This window comes from Myotis lucifugus, unplaced genomic scaffold (genome assembly GCF_000147115.1).
Source record: "Myotis lucifugus unplaced genomic scaffold, Myoluc2.0 scaffold_99, whole genome shotgun sequence".
In the NCBI taxonomy this organism is placed as follows: domain Eukaryota; kingdom Metazoa; phylum Chordata; class Mammalia; order Chiroptera; family Vespertilionidae; genus Myotis; species Myotis lucifugus.
The window spans coordinates 2471100-2491317 of NW_005871147.1; the positions used below are offsets into that span (position 1 = coordinate 2471100).

Here is a 20218-nt window from a genome sequence, read left to right on the forward strand (position 1 = left end):
TTTTTTAAAATAAATCTTTATTCAGATTATTACAGTTCTTCCTCTTTTTTCCCTCCATAGCTCCCCTTCACCCGGTTCCCACCCCACCCCATGCCCTTATCCCCCACCCCATTGTCCTCGTCCATAGGTGTAAGATTTTTGTCCAATCTCTTTCTGTACCCCCCACACCCCTTCCCCCCCCAAGAATAGTCAGTCCACTCCCTTTCTATGCCCCTGATTCTATTGTATTCACCAGTTTATTCTGTTCTTCAGATTTTTTATTCACTTGATTTTTAGATTCACTTGTTGATAGATATGTATTTGTGGTCACTTTGTTGTTTATAATTTTTATCTTTACCTTTTTCTTCCTCTTAGAGAATACCCTTTAGCATTTCATATAATACTGGTTTGGTGGTGATGAACTCCTTTAGCTTTTTCTTGTCTGTGAAGCTCTTTATCTGACCTTCAATTCTGAGTGATAGCTTTGCTGGGTAGAGTAATCTTGGTTGTAGGTTCTTACTATTCATCACTTTGTATATTTCTTGCCACTCCCTCTGGCCTGCATAGTTTCTGTAGGAAATCAGCTGACAGTCATATGGGTACTCCCTTGTAGGTAACTAACTGTTTTTCTCTTGCTGCTTTTAAGATTCTCTCTTTGTCTTTTGCTGTTGGCATTTTAATTATGATGTGTCTTGGTGTGGTCCTCTTTAGATTCCTCTTGTTTGGGGTTCTCTGCGCTTCCTGGATTTGTAAGTCTATTTCTTTCACCAGGTAGGGGAAGTTTTCTGTCATTATTTCTTCAAATAGGTTTTCAATATCTTGCTCTCGCTCTTCTTCTGGCACCCCTATAATTTGGATGTTGGTATGCTTGAAGTTGTCCCAGAGGCTCCTTACACTACCTACATATTTTTGGATTCTTTTTTCTTTTTGCTTTTCTGGTTGGGTGTTTTTGGCTTCTTCATATTTCAAATATTTAACTTGATTCTTGGGATCCTCTCATCTGCTGTTGGATCTCTGTATATTATTCTTTATATCAGTCAGTGTATACTTAATTTCTGTTTTGTCCTTTTTCATATCCTTGAGGGTCTTATTAAATTTCTCTGAGGTTTCTAGAAGATTCTTGAGTAACTTTATACCCGTGGTTTTGAACGCTACATCCAGTATTTTGCTTTCATCCATTTCTGTCATTTGTGATTTGTTTCTTTGTGGTTTTGGCTGCTTCCCTGTGTTTGTTTCTATGTACTGGGTAGCTGCTAAGTCTCCTTGAGTTGATAGAGTGGCCTTGTGTGGTTGGTGTTCTATAGGGCCCAGTGGCTCAGCCTCCCCAATCACCTGAGGTGGATGCTCTTGGTGCACCCCTTTGTGGGATGTTTGCACAGTCTTGTAGTTAAACTGTGATTGCTGTTGGTATCACTGGGAGGAATTGACCTCCAGGCCAATTGGCTGTGGTGACCAGCTGTGTCTACACTGGAAGATCTGTTGCGCAGGAGACACCCTTATGGGGCAGGACTTGCTTTAGTAGGGCTTTGGTGCTCACTGAGTCTGCCCCTTGAGTGTGTCTCTTATGGATATGAAGAGTTGTAATCCGTTATCATCTCCAAGGAGGTGCAAGGTCAGCCACTGTCTGGGGCCGCCCAGCAGGAGCTACAGAGACATCTGCAAATTCCTCCTCTTTGTATGGAGTTTGGAAGTGCCCAGATGAGGCCCAGCTGTGAGCAAGGCTGCTGCTGCTGCCAGGTAGTGGGCCTTCTTTTGGAATCTCTGGGGCTCTCTGACCCAGCTGCAGTTTGTTTTAGGTGAAAGGACAGGCAATTCATATGTAAAAGCTGATGCCGCACAGCTTGGGTGGGGTTATAAATTGGGAGGGGTCTCTGGGAATCACCAGGATGGAGCAAACAGCAATGGCTTCCCTGAACCGGATAAGTCCCTGGTTGTCCGGGACCCGTGCAGGAACAATGATTGCTGCGAGCACCTCTAAGAGTAAGCCGCCCTCACGTTCCTGTCGCAATGCCAGACAGTCTAGTTTCTCTCCATATGTGTCTGGATCCCCCAGAGTCTCCCCCGTAACTGGAATTCAGAGCAAGCGGGAGCTTGTATCTCCCTCCCGGTTTAAAGAACAGCACATCAGGTGCCAGCACTTTCCGAGCCTCTGCACCTCTTACCGGTCTCAATGCACTTTCTTCACCTCTCTAGTTGTAGAATTTCCGCTCAGCCAGCTTTTCTGCGGTTCTGGGTGGTAGTTGTTCTGCCGTTTAGTTGTAATTTTGGTGTGGTTTTGAGAGGCAGCAAGTATAGGTGATTACCTATGCCGCCATCTTGGTTTCTCCCCTCATTCATTTTTAAGGCAGAATAATGTTCTGTTGTATTTTTATACCAATTTTTGTTTATTCATCTGTCCATGGACATTTGAGTTATTTTCGCTTTCTGTCTATACTAAATAATGCTGCTATAAATATTGGTGTACAAATAATCTATTCAGTCCTTGCTTTCAGTTCTTTTGAGAATATATCCAAAAGTGGAATTGTTGGATTATATAGTAATTCTATGTTAGTTTTTTTTCTTTTTAAGGAACCACCATACTCCTTTCATAGTGGCTTCACCATTTTACATTTCCATCAGCAGTGCAAAAGGGTTCCAATTTCTCCACATCCTCTTTTTCTTTTCTTCTTTTCTTTTTCCTTTCTCCTCCTCCTTTTTTTTTTTTTTTTAACTATCTTTATGGGTATGAAGTGGTATCTTATTGTAGTTTTGGTTTGCATTTCCTTAGTAATTAATGATGTTGAGCATCTTTCTGTGTGTTTGGTGGCCATTAGTATAACTTATTTGGATAAATGTATATCAGGTCCTTTGCCCATTTTTAATTGGTTGTTAGGATGACTAGGGCTTTAAACCATCATTCCCTTTAACTAGTTTTATGATCGTAAGCCATCTAATTTCTTTGTGCCTTGACTCCCTTACCAGCAAAATAAGATCATTTGTCTGTACCTACCTAACAGAAATGCTAAGAATAGATTAGATATGGAGCCTCCTAAAGCAGTACACACATTAAACTGTTACAGTTTTAATCTATAAGCATATTTTCATTTTCTGTTTTAGGAATAAAGAATCTTTTAATTTCAGTACTTAAATGAGGAACATTTTTCTACAACAGATGACTGTTCAGTTTCACCTGTAAATTTTGCCTCACTCATACCTTTTGGTTTTGGTTATTACATTGTAAGCCCCTGGAGAGCAATGGTATCCTCTGCAATACTTTTTTTCTTTTTTAATATATTTTTATTGATTTCAGAGAGGAAGGGAGAGGGAGAGAGAGAAATATCGATGATGAGAGAATCGTTGATCAGCTGCCTCCTGAACGCCCCACACTGAGGATCCAGCCCAAAACCCAGGCATGTGCCCTGACCAAGAATTGAACCGTGACCTCCTGGTTCAGCACGGAGCCACACCGGCTGGGATTAACTTCACTTTTTTTAAGTGCTAAGTACCAAAAATATTATCAATGATACCTCTCCTTGAAAGAAGAACTATTCTGAATTTAGTATGGCAGTATTACTTACCATTCTTTTGGCCCTATATTTTCTGACTAGAATATTGCCTTTAATATAAGAATTTCAGAAATTTTATCTCATATTTAGAATGTATAATTTTTTCTCCTAGGTCATGCACAAACTTGGTTTATTTTAAACCATTTTATAATTAGATAAGACTATACAGGGGTGGGCAAAAATGGGTTTACAGCTGTTCGTATGGAAAACAATACAGTAATTAATAAGTAATACAAGAATAAACTCTTTCTTGAACTCACAACTGTAAACCTACATTTTGAGAACATGCTAGCACTATACAGGAGGGGATGCTCTACTTAATCATAGACAACAATTGAGAACTGCTGGTGAGTATAGGGCAGTGCAGATAAATAGAGCTGAGAACTTGATCATATATTTTGCATATTGGAATACTAGGTTTTTACCAGGACCTCTTGGAGACAAATGGATCACTTTACATCAAAGAGCCAAATTTTCTTTTCTGATTTGAAAGTTGTTAAGATTGTCATGTGCTCTTTGGACATATGGAAAGTCTATATATTTGACCTTCATTTTTGTGGGCCTTGATTTTTATATATATCAGATTACATTTAATTTCCTAAGTAATATTTATTAGAATTTAAGTAATGCACTTCTTTTTAACATTCACTAGATTATAGTAATCTGTTTAGGAAAATTTTTAGTCAGATCATTTGCTTTTTATGTCATGGCGAAAATCCATTTTGAATATCCATTTTTATTCTCATTTAATATTTTATGTATAGTTGAAAGTTATATTTTTAAGAACTATACTTCACTAATTAACAGAACAGTAAATATGAGGATATAAAATTCAGATCTCCTATCTTCTTTGCCTTTTAAAGATAAAGAACATCAGACTGTTTGAGGTTGTTGCTTATACTTGCAAATGTTGTTGGAAGTATTTGCAATTCAGATTTAAAATCTGCTACTCAGTTACTGAGAAAGCACACAGCATTCATAATCATTTGTATAGCATACTTACTTGATTCCTAAAACTAATCAAATTATAATTTCTCTACCTACTAGATTATTCTTGCTTGAGTCACTTCCTTAATAAATGTTTTTTTTGACATACGTAGTAGTTTCAGTTAGCAATTCCCCCTTTGAACACTTAAATTTTACTTCCTCTACTAAGATAGTTTGCCTTGTAAGGTTTCCTGAAAAACCTGTAAAAATCTTATACTGTTAAAAAATGTATTCTAGTCATTCTGACCAGTGGAATGTAAACTTTTCTTATTTTTAAAAGCATTTTTGTCTTGCTTTTAAATTCTCATGTCCTTTTTTATTGTTTAGAGAGAAAAATGCCTTGAAAATTGATTTCTGCCTGTTTTGTGTCAGTACATATAATGGACATATCCCTCTCAGAAATGAAACATTAATGGTTTACTAAGATAAAAATGCTACTTAGAAATTATATTGTATATTTATATGCTCTATAACTCAACCTAATTATAGAAAAATTGTGTCAGAAAAGAGGACACTCAAAACTACAAATATGACTGCATTGAGTGTCTGCCCCCTGGTGGTCAGTGCACGTCATAGTGACTGGTTGCACCAGTCACTTAGGCTTTTATATAGATAGATAGATAGATAGATAGATAGATATAGATAGCTGCTTATAACCGAATTATATTTTTACTTGATCTGTTCCCCAACTCTGTAAGTTCATTAGGCACATCTGCTGTCCAGATTATTTTAGCATGTTAAGCGCCCAGTGTGGTTTGTCTTCTGGATGGAAAGTATAGTATCAGTCACCGGTGACTGACATGGGGCTTAACTTGTTAAGCAACAATGCTATGAAATATTTTTTCATTGTATAAAATGTGTCCACCATTTCCCCAACCCCCTACATAATAATTTTCTTACCATTTTTCAGTGTCTTATATTTCTTATTACCAATCATCCGGTCCTAAAGCCAGTGCCACATATATTTAGGTTTTTGTCATGGTAGCATCTCACCTTTGGTGCCAATTTGTGTATCAGCTATTGATGTGTAACAAACCACTTCCAAAACATAAGGGCTTTGCCCTAGCCGGTTTGGCTCGGTGGATAGAACATCGGCCTGCGGATTGAAAGGTCCCAGGTTCGATTCTGGTCAAGGGCATGTACCTTGGTTGCGAGTACATCCCCAATAGGGGGATGTGCAGGAGGCAGCTGATCGATGAAAAAAAATAAGGGCTTAAAACATCAGTTATGCCCTGGCCGATTTGCTCGGTGGTTAGAGCATCAGCCCATAGACCAAAGGGTGGTGGGTTTGATTCCTGGTCAAGGGCCCCGTTCCTCTGTTGCGGGCTCGATCCCCGACCCTTCCCTCCTTCTCTTCCTCCTCCCTCTACTCTCTAAAAAAAATCAATGGAAAAAATATTCTCAGGGATAAGAACAAAACTAACAAAACTAACAAAAAACATCAGTTATGTATTATTAATGTATCTGCAGGCCAAATGGAGATTAGCCAGTCTAGTCCACATAGTAAACTATAGGCTGGGTACAGGTGTGTTTCCATCTTAGACCAGTGAGTCAGCCAGGACATCTTCTTATGGTGATGAAAGAGACACTGGAGGGCAAGCCAGATTGCATAAGCACATTTCAAGCTTCTGCTTGGCCAAAGCAAGTCACAAAGCAAGCCTAAGTCAAGGGTTGGGGACGTATATTTCACCTCTAATAGGAGGACCTACAGAATCACACCAAAGAGCCTGGATAAAGCGAAGGTGGGTGAACAAAACATAATACAAAGCTACAGTAATAAAAAAAAAATAAAAAAGGCATGGTATTGGCATGAAGACAGATATGTAAACCAGTGGAAAAGGATCAAGTCCAGAAATAAACTCTTTCATATATGTGTTCAAATAATCTTCAGCAAGGGTGCCAGGACCCTTCAATGGAGAAAGGATTTAATGTATAGAATTCATAAAAATTTTTAAAATTGATTTTAGAGAGAGGAAGGGAGAGAGAGAGAAACATGGATGTGAGAGAGAAACATCCATTGGTTGCCTTCCACACACACCCCAATTGGGGATTGAACCACAACCTGGGTATGTGCCTTGACTGGGAATCAGACCCACTACCTTTTGGAGTACAGGACGATGCTCCAACCAACTGAGCCACACCGGCCAGGGAGAATTCATAAATTTTTTGAAAATTGAAAGTTATGTTCATGTAAGCAACACAAAATGAATGGTATTATAAATTTAGAAAAATTTTAAGATTGCTGTTTAATTGCTCTAGTCCCATTCCCTAAAAGTAACCAGGTTTTGTTTGTTTTTTATTTTTGTTTTTAAAATGTTTTTGTTTATTTCTTTTGGTGGTTACTGCCATAATTTCAGAAATGCTTTACCTATAGGCCTTGATTAATCAACTTCAGACACAACTCTACTGATTCTTTGCCATGAAAGATTTTTTTTTTAGTTACATTGTTTTCAGCTATATTATTTTCAGTTTTTCTTTTGACCTTGAATGATAAGCTTCAATTTCAGTTTCTTGTTCTATCAACTTTAGACATTACCTGTTGGCTCCCTAATACAGGATGGGGCAGAAGTAGGTTTACAGTTGTTAATATGCAGAGGATATTATTCTTGTATTACTATTATTCTATTTTCCATACAAACAACTGTAAACCTACTTTTGCCCCACCCTGAATATATTCGATGAAGATATTCTCAGCTCTCCATTACTCTTCACCTCTTTCCTACCTTCTGTTTCCCCACTTCTGTTAGTTATAGTATTACTTTTACTATAACTTAATTTTAATTTATTGTGCCCTTACCTTGTCCAGAAATAAATCAAGAGGGCTTATAGATACATACAACAGGTTTTGAGCTTACTGTTATATTTTAAAGAACTGATTAAGTCGTATTAAGATAAATGTGTAGAGAAGAAATAAGAAAAGTAGATTCTTCTTAGTGTACAATATTCTCTGGGCCACTTAACCTTTCTAATTTTTATCTTAAGGACACAGCTACTTTCTTTTTCTTGGGGAAGTTTTATTTTCCGACCTGTATACCAGGCCATATCTAAATTTCATAAGGTGTTCTGTTTTGCATGTAGCTTTGATTCTAGGATGCCTTCAATTGTAAGACCCATCATTGCTTTAAAATAACTTCATTGGGGCTGGAGGAAGGACCATACATTTAATACTTGATTGATTGCATGCAGCCCAATTTCAGAAATAATAAAATGAAATATATCTATTTTTTAAATAGAGGGGAAATGAACAAAAATAAAAATTAGGTCACCCTTAATTCTGTTGCACACCTAGACTTTTTTTCACCAAAGATACTTTTTTCCTTTTTTGTTTGTAAATATATTTTTATTGATTTCAGAGAGGAAGGGAGAGGGCAAGAGAGAGAGAGAAAAAAACATCAATGATGAGAGAGAATCATGGATTGGCTGCCTCCTGCTTGCCCCCTACTGGGGATCGAGCCCACAACCCCAGGCATGTGCCCTGACAGGGAATCGAACCAGTGACCTCCTGGTTTATAGGTCGACACTCAACCCTTGAGCCATGCCGGCCGGACGCATTTTTCTTTTTTAAAAAATTGAGACTAGTCCTAACTGGTTTGGCTCAGTGGATAGAGCGTCGGCTTGTGGACTGAAGGGTCCCGGGTTCGATTCCGGTCAAGGGCATGTACCTTGGTTGCAGGCACATCCCCAGTAGTGGGTGTGAAAGAAACAGCTGATTGATGTTTCTCTCTCATTGATGTTTCTAACTCTCTATCCCTCTCTCTTTCTCTCTGTAAGAAATCAATAAAAAAAAAGAGTGCCTGTCTTTAAAAAAAAAAAAATTGAGACTATACTATTTTGGCAGCCTACCCTTTCCATTAAATCTAGTCCCCACCTTTACATATTTTTGCGGCTATATTGTAGTGTGTGTGTGTGTGTGTGTGTGTGTGTGTGTGTGTGTGTGTGTGTGTGGTGTGTGGTGTGGTGTGTGTATACACCTAACTTATTTAATTGATTCCTCCATTTGCAGGTTTTTTACTATAAACAGTGAAGAACATTTCTTGTAGCTAAATCTTTGTTCAGATCTGTTATTTTTTTCCCCTTCAGATGATGCAGTAGAATTTCTGGGATAAAGATAATATGTATTGTTGTGGTATAATTTCATAATAAAGAAAAACAAGTTTTTTTTTGGCATGTTATCACTAAAATATAACTTTTTCTTCTTTATTAGTGAACACTTGTCCTGCTCTTTCACCTTTTTCTTGCATGGAGATAGCAATGTTTGTACCAGTGTGGAAATTAACCAACATCAACCTGTGTACCTTCTTAGTGAAGAGCATATTACCCTTGCTCAGCAGTCTAATAGCCCATTTCAAGGTAGATTATTTTGATTTGATGGCTTACGTATTTGATTTTTTTATTGTTTCAAGAAAATTCTTATTGAAGTTGGTAATTTGACATTTTGGGATTAATGAGATTTGGCCTAATGATGATTCTGATGTAGTTTACTTTTTACTTACCTATTAGAATATTAAGCCAATGAAATAATTTTAAATATCAATATTATTTTAAAAATTCTTGTACTTGATTGGTAGTATATTTTAAAGTGTTTTTTTAAATAGAAAGCAGATATATGGGTTTATGTTTTCTTGGCCATCTTGCATGTCAGTTCATGTACATCATTTTAGACATTTAACATGGATTTTGGTATAATTTATGTAGAAGTATACTTTATAAGATTGCTGAATTGTTTTTAAGGACTGGCAGTGTGTTTTTCTTTTAATTCTAAGCCTAGTGTTTGCTTTTTAAAAATGTACATGGCATTACATAATAAGTACTTCGATTTATATATACACATACTGTTTTTCCTCGAATTACTTTTCCTTAGTGGAAATCAGGATAAATTGAATTCAAATATTCCCAGTTCGTTGTGAAATTTTGTACATCTGGAATTTTTGGGTAGACAAAAGTTTAAGTTTTTATAATCTCACTGTTGTACTTTTCTTCACAATAATGAAGTACAATACATTGATTTTTCTCAGGAATGATCATTATGGCTTTTCTTTAACTTTTTAAGAATTGCATAATTACTAACAATATTGTTCAATGTGATCATATTTGGTGTAATAGTTTTTAGTTACTTACTGTATTCCATTTTGGATTTCTAGTTATCTTAAGCCCATTTGGACTAAATGGCACTCTCACAGGACAGGCATTCAAGATGTCTGATTCAGCTACAAAAAAGTTAATTGGTGAATGGAAACAATTCTATCCTATCTCATCTTGCTTGAAGGAGATGTCTGAAGATAAACAGGAAGATATGGATTGGGAAGATGATTCTTTAGCTGCAGTAGAAGTTCTTGTTGGTACGGATCCTGAGCATTAATCCTAAGGGGGAAATATGTGACTGTATGTGTTAGTTAAACAACTGCAGTACCTTAGTGGCTTTCAACACCAAACATTTTATTTTTTCCTTACTCCTGCTCATGTTATGTAAAGGCTTCAGCATTGTCATGGTTTGGCTCCTTGTATCTTATTCTGCAATCTAGATTCAAGGAGTACCCAGTATTTAGGACATGCTGTTCTTACAGGAACAAAAGAATAATAGGGACTGAGTCTAGCTATGTACTAGTAAGTGTATTTAAAACTTCTACTAGGATACATCTGCTCATGTTCCAGTAGACAAAATTAGTAATTTGGCCAAGCCAAAGTCATTGGGTCAGGGAAATACATTCCACCTAAAGGATAGCATGAAAAGGTGGGAATAAAATAATTGTGAATGAATAATATTTGGAGGCTTAAAAGTTGACAACCTGTGTTACTCAATATTTTAAAATTTAGTAAAACTGTCACCTCTGATAATTTAAAAGGCAGAAAATAATATGTACCTAAAGAACTTGGATCTTTCATCTGCTCTAGCCAGGTCATCTCTCTTCTGATTGGCTGTATTCTTTTTTTAAAAAATATATTTTATTGATTTTTTACAGAGAGGAAGGGAGAGGGATAGAGAGTTAGAAACATCGATGAGAGAGAAACATCGATCAGCTGCCTCCTGCACACCCCCTATTGGGGATGTGCCCGCAACCAAGGTACATGCCCCTGAGCGGAATCGAACCTGGGACCCTTGAGTCCGCAGGCCGACGCTCTATCCACTGAGCCAAACCGATTAGGGCGATTGGCTGGATTCTATATGTCCTCTCATCAGGGACCTAGGTTAACAAGGTAAACTGTATTTTGGAAAAGTTAATCTCAAGGTAAAGGATAGAAGTAAGAGAGGCTGCACTGATCCTGCAAGCACATTTAAATTAAAGCTCCTGTTGGGATGTGACATATATCACGCTCATTTACATTCCAGAGCAAATTACAAAACCAAGCCTAACAATGAGATGAAGATGTATACTCCACCTTAGACATAGGAGGTGTGGGGAATGTATAATTGAGCAGGTAATTGGGGTTAGAATCTGCAGTACTGTGTGTAATGGAATCATATGGTAATGTTATATATAAAGATTGCCTTATTTTTAAATTTATTTTATCTATTTGAGAGAGAGATCGATTTGCTGTTCTACTTTATGCATTCATTGGTTGCTTCTTGTATGTGCCCTGACCAGGGATCAAACCCACAACCATGGCATATGAAGATGATGTTCTAACCAACTGAGCTACCTGGCCAGGGCATTGGTTTTTTGTTGTTTTCTTTTTAAATAAAAGAATGTCAACATCCAACTTCAATAAATACATTACTATCAGAGTAGTTGTGCCCAAAACAGCAGCAAAACACAAACATATATTAGGCTTTTTAAATAGAGACATAAAAAGAAGAAAACCAAAAATGTTCCATAATTCTAGTGCCCAGATTACCTTTGTTAAACTTATTATTATTTTTTGTTGTTGATGTTAATCTTCACCCGAGGATATTTTTCCATTGATTTTTAGGGAGAGTGGAAGAGGGAGGGAAAGACAGAGAGAAACATCGATGTGAGAGAAACACATTGATTGGTTGCCTCCTGCACGAGCCCCAACCAGGGCCTGGGCCAGGGAGGAGCCTGCAACCAAGGTACCTTTGTTAAACTTTTAAAATAAATTTTAATACACCTTGTAGTTGGTCAAATTTGAAAATAAGGATTTAAAGTAAGAAAGTAATACACCAATGTAATATAGATGATGTATTATAGAATTGTATACCTGAAACCTGTATTATTTTGTTAACCAGTGTGACCCCAATAAATTCAATAAAAGTGCTATGTGTAAATGGAAAAAAAAAGAGAAAGTAATACAGATTCATGGTTAGAAAATTCAAAAATGAAAAGAAAGCCCTGGTTGCTGTATTAAAGCACTGGCCTGTGTACTAAAGGGCCGTGGGTTCGATTCCGGGTCAAGGACATGTATCTGGGTTTTGGGTCTGCTCCTGGACCCTGTCAGGACGTGTGCTGGAGGCAAATCAGTCTATGTGTTGCTCTAACATTGATATTTCTCTTTCTCCCCTCCTCCTCCCTCTTTCCCTTCCTCCCTCCCTCTCTTTGACTTTGTAAAGCAATGGAAAAATATCCTCAGGTGAGGATTAACAACAACAAAAAAATAAAAATGAAAAGAGAAAGCTGCTTTCTTCTCAGTCTTTGAAGATAACCACTACTAATAGCTTCTTGTAGTTTCTTCCAGAAAAACCTTATGCCAAAAAGCATATATTTATAAAGATATGTTAAATATATTATTACTTAAATGTGATTATGTTATACCTACTGTTCCATTACAGTGTTTTTGAGTGAAACTAATTTCTTTACAATTACAATAGTAATTGATTTTCCTGTGTTTTTTTCTTTCAGCGGGTGTCCGAATGATCTACCCAGCATGCTTTGTTCTAGTTCCTCAGTCAGACATTCCTACTCCAAGCTCTGTGGGATCCTCTCACTGTTCAACTTCTTGCTTGGGTGTACACCAAGTGCCTGCTTCCACAAGAGATCCTGCAATGTCTTCGGTTACTCTTACACCACCTACATCTCCTGAGGAAGTCCAGACAGGTATTGTCCTAATTTGTTTTGTTAACTCTAGTGATTGTCTTATTTTGAAGACAGTAAACAATTAAATGATTATTTTAAAACTAGAGGCCCGCTGCATGAAATTTGTGCACAGGTAGGGTCTCTAGGCCTGGCTGGCGATCAGAGCTGAACGGGGCCTTCCTTCGTTCCATGCCACCCCCTCGTCGTCAGCACACGTCATAGCGAGCAATCGAACTCTTGGTTGAACTCCCAAGGGGACAATTTGCAATATTAAGGTGGAATATGTTGTTATATAAATATAAATATATATATGTTATAACTTAAAAACTTATTGAAGAGTTTTGCATCCACATTTCCCAAACTGTTAACATTTGCTTCAGCGCCTTCCTCTGTATCCATTCATTATCATTGGCCTTCTTGAGAGTAAGCTGCAGGCATGATGCTCTATCTCCCCTTATGTACTCAGTATATTTTCCAAGATTAAAGCACCTTTCTATATATCTACAATTTAATCCTCCAAGTCAGGAAATCAACATTATATAACACTACAATCCAATTCACATCCCCGTCCAGATTTTTTGCTTTTTTGTAAAGTGAAGTAACACACTTTTCCCCCCTCAAAATGTAAATAAGCTACTTGGATAGCTTGGGGCAATTTATTAACACTAATTAATTTTTAAAAACCCAAATAGTATTACTGTAAACCTACCTTTATTCTCCTACATCTTATTCTTTTTTGTTTGTTTTCAGTTGATCCTCAGTCTGCCCAGAAGTGGGTCAAATTTTCTTCAGTATCTGATGGCTTCAACTCGGATAGTACTAGCCATCATGGTGGGAAAATACCCAGAAAATTAGCCAATCATGTGGTGGATAGAGTTTGGCAAGAATGCAATATGAACAGAGCTCAGAACAAGTACGTATTTTCATTTTCAAGTTTAAAAATTACATGTTGGGCCCTAGCCGGTTTGGCTCAGTGGATAGAGCGTCAGCCTGCGGACTGAAGGGTCCCGGGTTCGATTCTGGTCAATGGCACATGTCCGGGTTGCGGGCTCGGTCCTTAGTAGGGGGCGTTCAGGAGGCAGCTGATCAATGATTCTCTCTCATCATTGATGTTTCTCTCCCCTCTACCTTCCTCTCTAAAATCAATAAAAATATATACTTAAAAAGATAAAATAAATAAATAAATAAATAAAAATTACATGTTGGTAGTTACTTGTAGATGGTATGAACAGTCATTTGTGTGACTATTCCTTAATTTAAAAAATTGATATTTTTTAAAATATATTTTTATTGATTTCAGAGAGGAAGGGAGAGGGGGAGAGAAATAGGAACATCAATGATGAGAGAGAATCATTGACGGGCTGCCTCCTGCATGCTCCACACTGGGGATCCAGCCCAAAACCTGCGCATGTGCCCTGACTGGGAATTGAGCCAGTGACCTTTTGGTTCGTGGGTGTCACTCAACCGCTGAGCCACACTGGCTGGGCAAAAAAAATTGATTTTAAAAAAAATTCAATTTTAATGCTTAATTCAGAGTTACAGAAAAATTGATGAATTCTAAACAATTCTATAATTTCAAATCTTAGGAGGAAGTATTCAGCTTCATCAGCTGGTCTGTGTGAAGAAGAGACAGCTGATAAAGTAACATCCTGGGATTTTGTTGAAGCTACACAAAGAACAAATTGCTGCTGTTCGAGGTAGATATTTTTGTTTGTTTTAGTTGGTTGATATCTATACGTGTGTGTGTGTGTGTGTGTGTGTGTGATAGTTTCGTATGCTGTTGAATATGTATGTCCCACTTTGTTTGAGGAAGCTTATATAAACAGTGTGTTAGGATATTTTTCAAAAGAAAACATTTGAGGAAAAACGTTCAGTATTTTGGAGCCGATTATGAAAGTACATATAAATGTATGCCTTAAGTTCTTAACACAGTTAACTGGGCTGGGCTGTGAAAGCTTGGTTTCACAGACAATAAAGGAGAATTTTATACTTTATTATAGTATTTATAACATCTATAAGGTAAAAGGCACACACATCACTTGAGAAGTGTTCATAGGTGGCATTGTGCCTGAGAAATTTCTCCCAAGGGTTCTCCTAAAAATGATGATACATGCTAGATACAAATTTCCACAATCTGTTTTATAGTAAATACAGTATAGGGTTTGTGCATTTTCTTATAACATCCCTTTGGGCAAGCTGTAGGTGAAATGCTGAAATAAGATTTACAAAGTATGTTTCAGCATGGGACCAAACTGTACTGTAAAAATACAAACTTAGTAATAAACTGTATTGGTTGGAAGATTGGTAGAAGAATGTATGAACTTGAAATTCTTTAGGCAGTTGTATTTATTTTACATATTGGGGCCTTTGATGAAATTAGGTTATTAGAGGGATTAACATTATATTACCTAGCCCTGGCCAGTGTGGCTCAGTTGGTTGAGCATTGCCTCATGCACCGACAGGTCACTGGTTCGATTTCTGGTCAGGGCACATAACCAGGTTGCAGGTTCGATCCCTGGTTGGGGTGCCTACGGAAGGCAACCGATCGGTATTTCCTTCTCCCTCGCCTTTCCTCTCTCTCTCTCTCAAATCTATTTTTAGAAAAAGATTATTTTTTCCTGGAGTTTATTTTGTTCTACAATAAAGGTAGATCTTATGCTTTTGCAAGCAAATAAACAAATAATAGCATTAACACCCCTAATCAGGACTTGTGAGCAAATAGTTGGCCACCCTTTTTGTCATGGATATGAGCCAAAGGAATTGGAGTGCCTTGCCTACAGGTTAGGGCCAAGATTTTTCTTACATTAGTTCTGTTTGATTGAATACAATGAACAGACAAGTATTCTGGTATGTTTTTGCATAGATTAAATATTCTTACATAGATTCTTGGGATTAGAATCTGTATAATTTTTTAAAGTCTGGCAACTTTTTTGAAAACTTGCCTCTGTTGTTGATAGATTGGAATAAAAACATGAATACATTAGCTCCTGTTTAACAGTTTAAGAGAGTTAAAAACCACATCCATCTAAGGGAAAACAAACCTAGTATTGAAATGCAAGGTTCCATGACAGTATTTGTCTGAGACCAGGAGTCAGCAAACAGTGATCGATTAGCTAAATTTGGCTCACTGCCTGTTTGGTATGGTCTGTGAGCTGAAAATTACTTTTATACATTTTTAAATAGTTGAATAAAATTTAAAGGAGAATATTTTGTGACATGAAAATTATGCAGAATTTAAATTTTAGTGTTCATAAATAAGGATTTATTGGAACAGAGCCACATCCATTCATTTACATATTAACTGACTGCTTTCACAGAGTATTTACAACACAGACTGTATGGTCCCTCGAGCCTAAAATATTTACCATCTGGTCCTTTATAGGATAAGTTTGCCAACTTCTGGTCTAAGACTAATATAATGCTTAAATGAAATTAGGCGTTTCTTTCCTTGTATTTATTGCCATTTTTATTAAGCAGCTTTTTTTTTAGTTTTTCACCTAAACTGTGCTTTATTCTTTTTTAATGATGTGGGTTTTAAGTATATTTGTCTAAAATCGTCTTGGAGGAAGACATTCAAAATGCATGTTCGTAAACATAAGTTTAAGTTTAAATTCTTGGTCTCTAAGCTGAACCTTTTATATTTAAAAACTTGCTATCATATTTTCAAAAATTTTTCCGAGACATATAGAAATTTGATATAATGAAATTTGTATAACTTTTATAGGTGACTTGCTTTGGTAAATTTATCCCTCTAGTAAATACAGTGTTTTTGATCATTTACCTTTTTCCACTATTGCATTTTGTACTATAGGTTTCCCCTTTTCTCCCTTCAAATATTGTTTTCTTATTTAGTTCTTAAATAAGACTTGAGCCACCATATGTGTGTATCCTCCCCTGCCATGGAATATAGGAAGTGGGGCACACATTGATAAGTGACGGTGGTAGTCAAACTTTTGGCTTTTAAATCTATCCTGCTTCTGTTCTAGTTATATTGAAGATAATTACATTTCCTAGCTCCCTTGCCTTTTACATGTATTTTTTTCCAGCTTTATTGAAATATCATTGATAATATTGTATACATTTAAGGTACACAACATGATGATTTGATTAGGCTCATTTGATTTCTGAATTTGGCTAATGGGAGGCACTAACAGAAGATTGGTTGACCAAAGGGGGAAAAAACTAAGGTGTTTCCCCAGCCCTTTTTGAGCCAACTCCAGTAGCAACTTTGTGTACCTCTAACAACAGTCCCTTCTTCCAAGGTCACAGTTACCACTGAGGAGGTCCTGCTGTGGTTCTAGTACCATATTAAACTTCTGTGATATAGTGAGGTTACTTTATCTTCAGTCCTAGAAGTCATAGAAGCTACTGTCTATAGGTTGCCTCACTTTTCTCTCTCTCTCTCTCTCTCTCTCTCTCTCTCTCTCTCTCTCTCTCTCTCTCTCTCTCTCTGTAACCAATTTCCTATAGTAAATTTCCTCTGTATGAAAGATAGGACTGGACCCTGACTAATATGTTGGCTTCTCTTAGAAATCTATTTGAAAAAATTGCATAGTTATATAGCAACTTGCATAAGTATATGTAATTTTAAGGAATTTAAATTATACAAATAAAGCTGAAGTTTCCTTGATCCCACTCTCTCTTTCCAAATTTTACTACCTTTTTCTAGAAGTGACTATTTGCCAATTAGGCATTATTCTTCCATACTTTTCTGTAATTGTGTGCATATGTGTTTTTTCACCCAACACAAATATAATACTGATGTATTGGCATCTTTTTTTTCCCCACAATGTGTCTTAGCTCTTTCCATTCTAGTTACTTGTACATCTGCCTTATTGATTTAAAAAACTTTTTGGTATTCTGAATGGAAGTACCATAGTGTATTTAATCATTTGGGTTTGATGGATACATAGGTTGTTTCCAAAGGCTTTTGTTTATGTTTACTTTAAAAATATATATACTTCTGTGACCATCAGTTATTTATTAGACTTTCTTTGAACACTTATTCTGTGATAGGAGATATCCTAGGCTCAGGATATAGTAAACAAGGCTTTCGCTATTATGAAGCCTATACCATAATGGGAATGGGGCAGGTAATTTGTTTTAAAAGAATTCTTAATCCTTTAAAATTTTAAGAATGATGAGTGCTAGGAAGGAAATAAAACTAGGTGGGTGATGTGATAGTTGTGGGCAAGGGTGTTATTTAAACACTTCTTGTGACTTCAGAAAGATTTTACCAATGTTATTGCATATAAGAGTGCTGTTTTTTCTTATGCTTTCACTGTTCTGAGAGCTGTCCTTAAATTTATTTTTTTGCCACTGCAGTAAGTGGAAAGCATAAAATTGTTTTAATTGGTATTTTTCAGTTATTAGTGGGATTTAGTATTGCACATTTATTGATATTAGGCTTTAGTCCAGTGGAATGTTCATAAGAAAATTAGCACTTAGAAGGCTATATTAATAGAAAGCAAGACAATAAATTTCAAGTGTTAACAGTAAATAAAATACAAGGACTTAATCAACAGGAAAAAAGAATGTAGAGGAATTAGTATATAGTCTGAATTAATAGTTTCTTACCCTTATAGAAGGGCAAGTAAATGAATGAGTGCTTTTTTTAAAATATGTATTTTTATTGATTTCAGAGAGGACGGAAGAGGGAAAGAAAGATAGAAACATCAGTGATGAGAGAGAATAATTGATTGGTTGCCTCCTGCATGCCCCACATTGGGGATCGAGCCTGCAACCTGGGCATGTACCCTGGCTGGGAATCGAACTCTGATCTCCTGGTTCATAGGTTGACGCCTAACCCGTGAGCCACACCAGCCGGGATTTAATCTTAAATGTCATCATTTCATTCTTACTTCAGTAGCAACTCTGAAAATGTTAACATTTTCTCATATAACTATAGTTCCATTATGACACCTAATAAAAGGAGGAACTCTTATTTTCTTGGCATGATCTGCTACTCTCTACAAATTTGTCTCAGAAATGTCTTATTGGTTTATTTGACTAGGATCCAAATGAGGAGTATTCATTTGGTTGTATACATCATCTAGGTCTCTCTTGTAATTTCCTACCTCCTTTTTATGAGATTGACTTGGTTGGAGAAACTACATTAGTTGTCCTGTATGTAGTCTGCCCCACATTCTGAATTTCTCAACTTGCCCATGTGTTTTAACTTGTTCTTTTAGTGTCATTTAACTTTATTTATCCCTTGTATTTCTGTAAGTGGAAGATAGCTCTAGAGCTGTGCTGTTCAATGCTAGTAGCTATATTAGTAACCAATTGTGGCTATTTAAATTTAAAATAATTAGATTTAAAAATTAAAAATTCAGTTCCTCAATTGCACTAGCCAAATTTCACGTCCTCAATAGCCACATACAAAGCATTTTCATTATCACAGAAAGTTCTGTTGGACCATGCTTGATCTAGAGCAGTGGTTCTCAACCTTCTGGCCCTTTAAATACAGTTCTTCATGTTGTGACCCAACCATAAAATTATTTTCGTTGCTACTTCATAACTGTAATGTTGCTACTGTTATGAATCGTAATGTAAATATCTGATATGCAGGATGGTCTTAGGCGACCCAAGGGGTCGCGACCCACAGGTTGAGAACCGCTGATCTAGAGGCTTGATTAGAGATTTAGGTGTTATTTTGGGCGAGAATACTTAATAGATGGTGCTTTGTTGTTTTGTATTGTGTCACATCAGAAGAGACACATGTCTGGTTGTCCCACTTTTCATGTTAAGATTGAGAAGGTGGTCCTGGCTGGTGTGGCTCTGAGGTTAGAGCCTCAGTCCACACATCAAAGGGTCGTGGGTTTGATTCCTGGTCAAGGGCACATACTTGGATTGCAGGTTAGTTCCCAGCCCTGGTTGGGGTGCTTGCCGGAGGCAGCTGGTCTATGTGAGAGCGATACATAGTTGTTTCTCTTTTTCTCTCTCTCTCTCCCTGAGAAGGTGGTGATCAGCCAGACCCCTCATTATAAAGTTTCTAAATCATGTTTACTATGAATAAAGACAGTTTTTCTTCCTTTGAAAATCTCTAATCTTTTTCTTGACTTATTGTATTGGCTGAAACTTTCAATGAAATTGTTGAATAGAAATGTTAAGAGTTAATATTCTTGTCCTGGTTCAATTAGTTGGTGTGTTTTCCCGTACACCAAAATGTTGGGGGTTCAATTACAGGTTCGAACCCCAGTCAGGGCGAGAATGGGAGGCAACCGATTGATGCTTATCTGTTTCTCTCTTTCTCCCCCTCCTTCCTCTTTGTCTCAAATCAATAAACATATGATGGGTGAGGATTAAAAAAAGGTTAATATGATTAAAAAAAGGTTAATATTCTTGTTTTGTTCCCAGTCTTAGGGAGAAATTATTCATCTTCCATCATAAAGTATGATATTAGATGTAGCTTTTCATAGATGTTCTTGATCAAATTAAGTCCTATTCCTTCCTTGCTCAATCTTTTTTTTTTTAATGAATATGTGTTGGATATTGTCCTATGTTTTCCTATGTGTACTGAAATAATTATATGGTTTTCTCTTATTCTGCTAATGTGATAATATTGACTTTTATCTTTTGAATGTTATACCTTACACTAGGGGCCCAGTGCACGAATTCATGCACCTTGAAAGGAACTGTGAGCCGTGAGGCTGAGGGGTGGGTCTCGGCCCATCCTCCACACCCCCACCTGGCCCTTCCCACTAGGGCCCCCAGTCCCCTGTCCGCTGGCAGCAC

At 36.9% G+C, this 20218-nt stretch overlaps 1 protein-coding gene across 1 annotated transcript in view; it reads left to right on the forward strand.

The window, feature by feature from the left end:
* MED13 (mediator complex subunit 13) overlaps positions 1-20218 on the forward strand; it is a gene marked incomplete at its 5' end in the record, with an annotated part of 86714 nt that overhangs the window by 16395 nt on the left and 50101 nt on the right. Inside the window, 5 exons of the mRNA XM_014458671.2 lie at positions 8716-8861; positions 9653-9850; positions 12308-12502; positions 13232-13394; positions 14068-14178. Coding sequence (XP_014314157.2) covers positions 8716-8861; positions 9653-9850; positions 12308-12502; positions 13232-13394; positions 14068-14178 — 813 coding nt within the window. The remainder of the gene's footprint in view (positions 1-8715; positions 8862-9652; positions 9851-12307; positions 12503-13231; positions 13395-14067; positions 14179-20218) is intronic.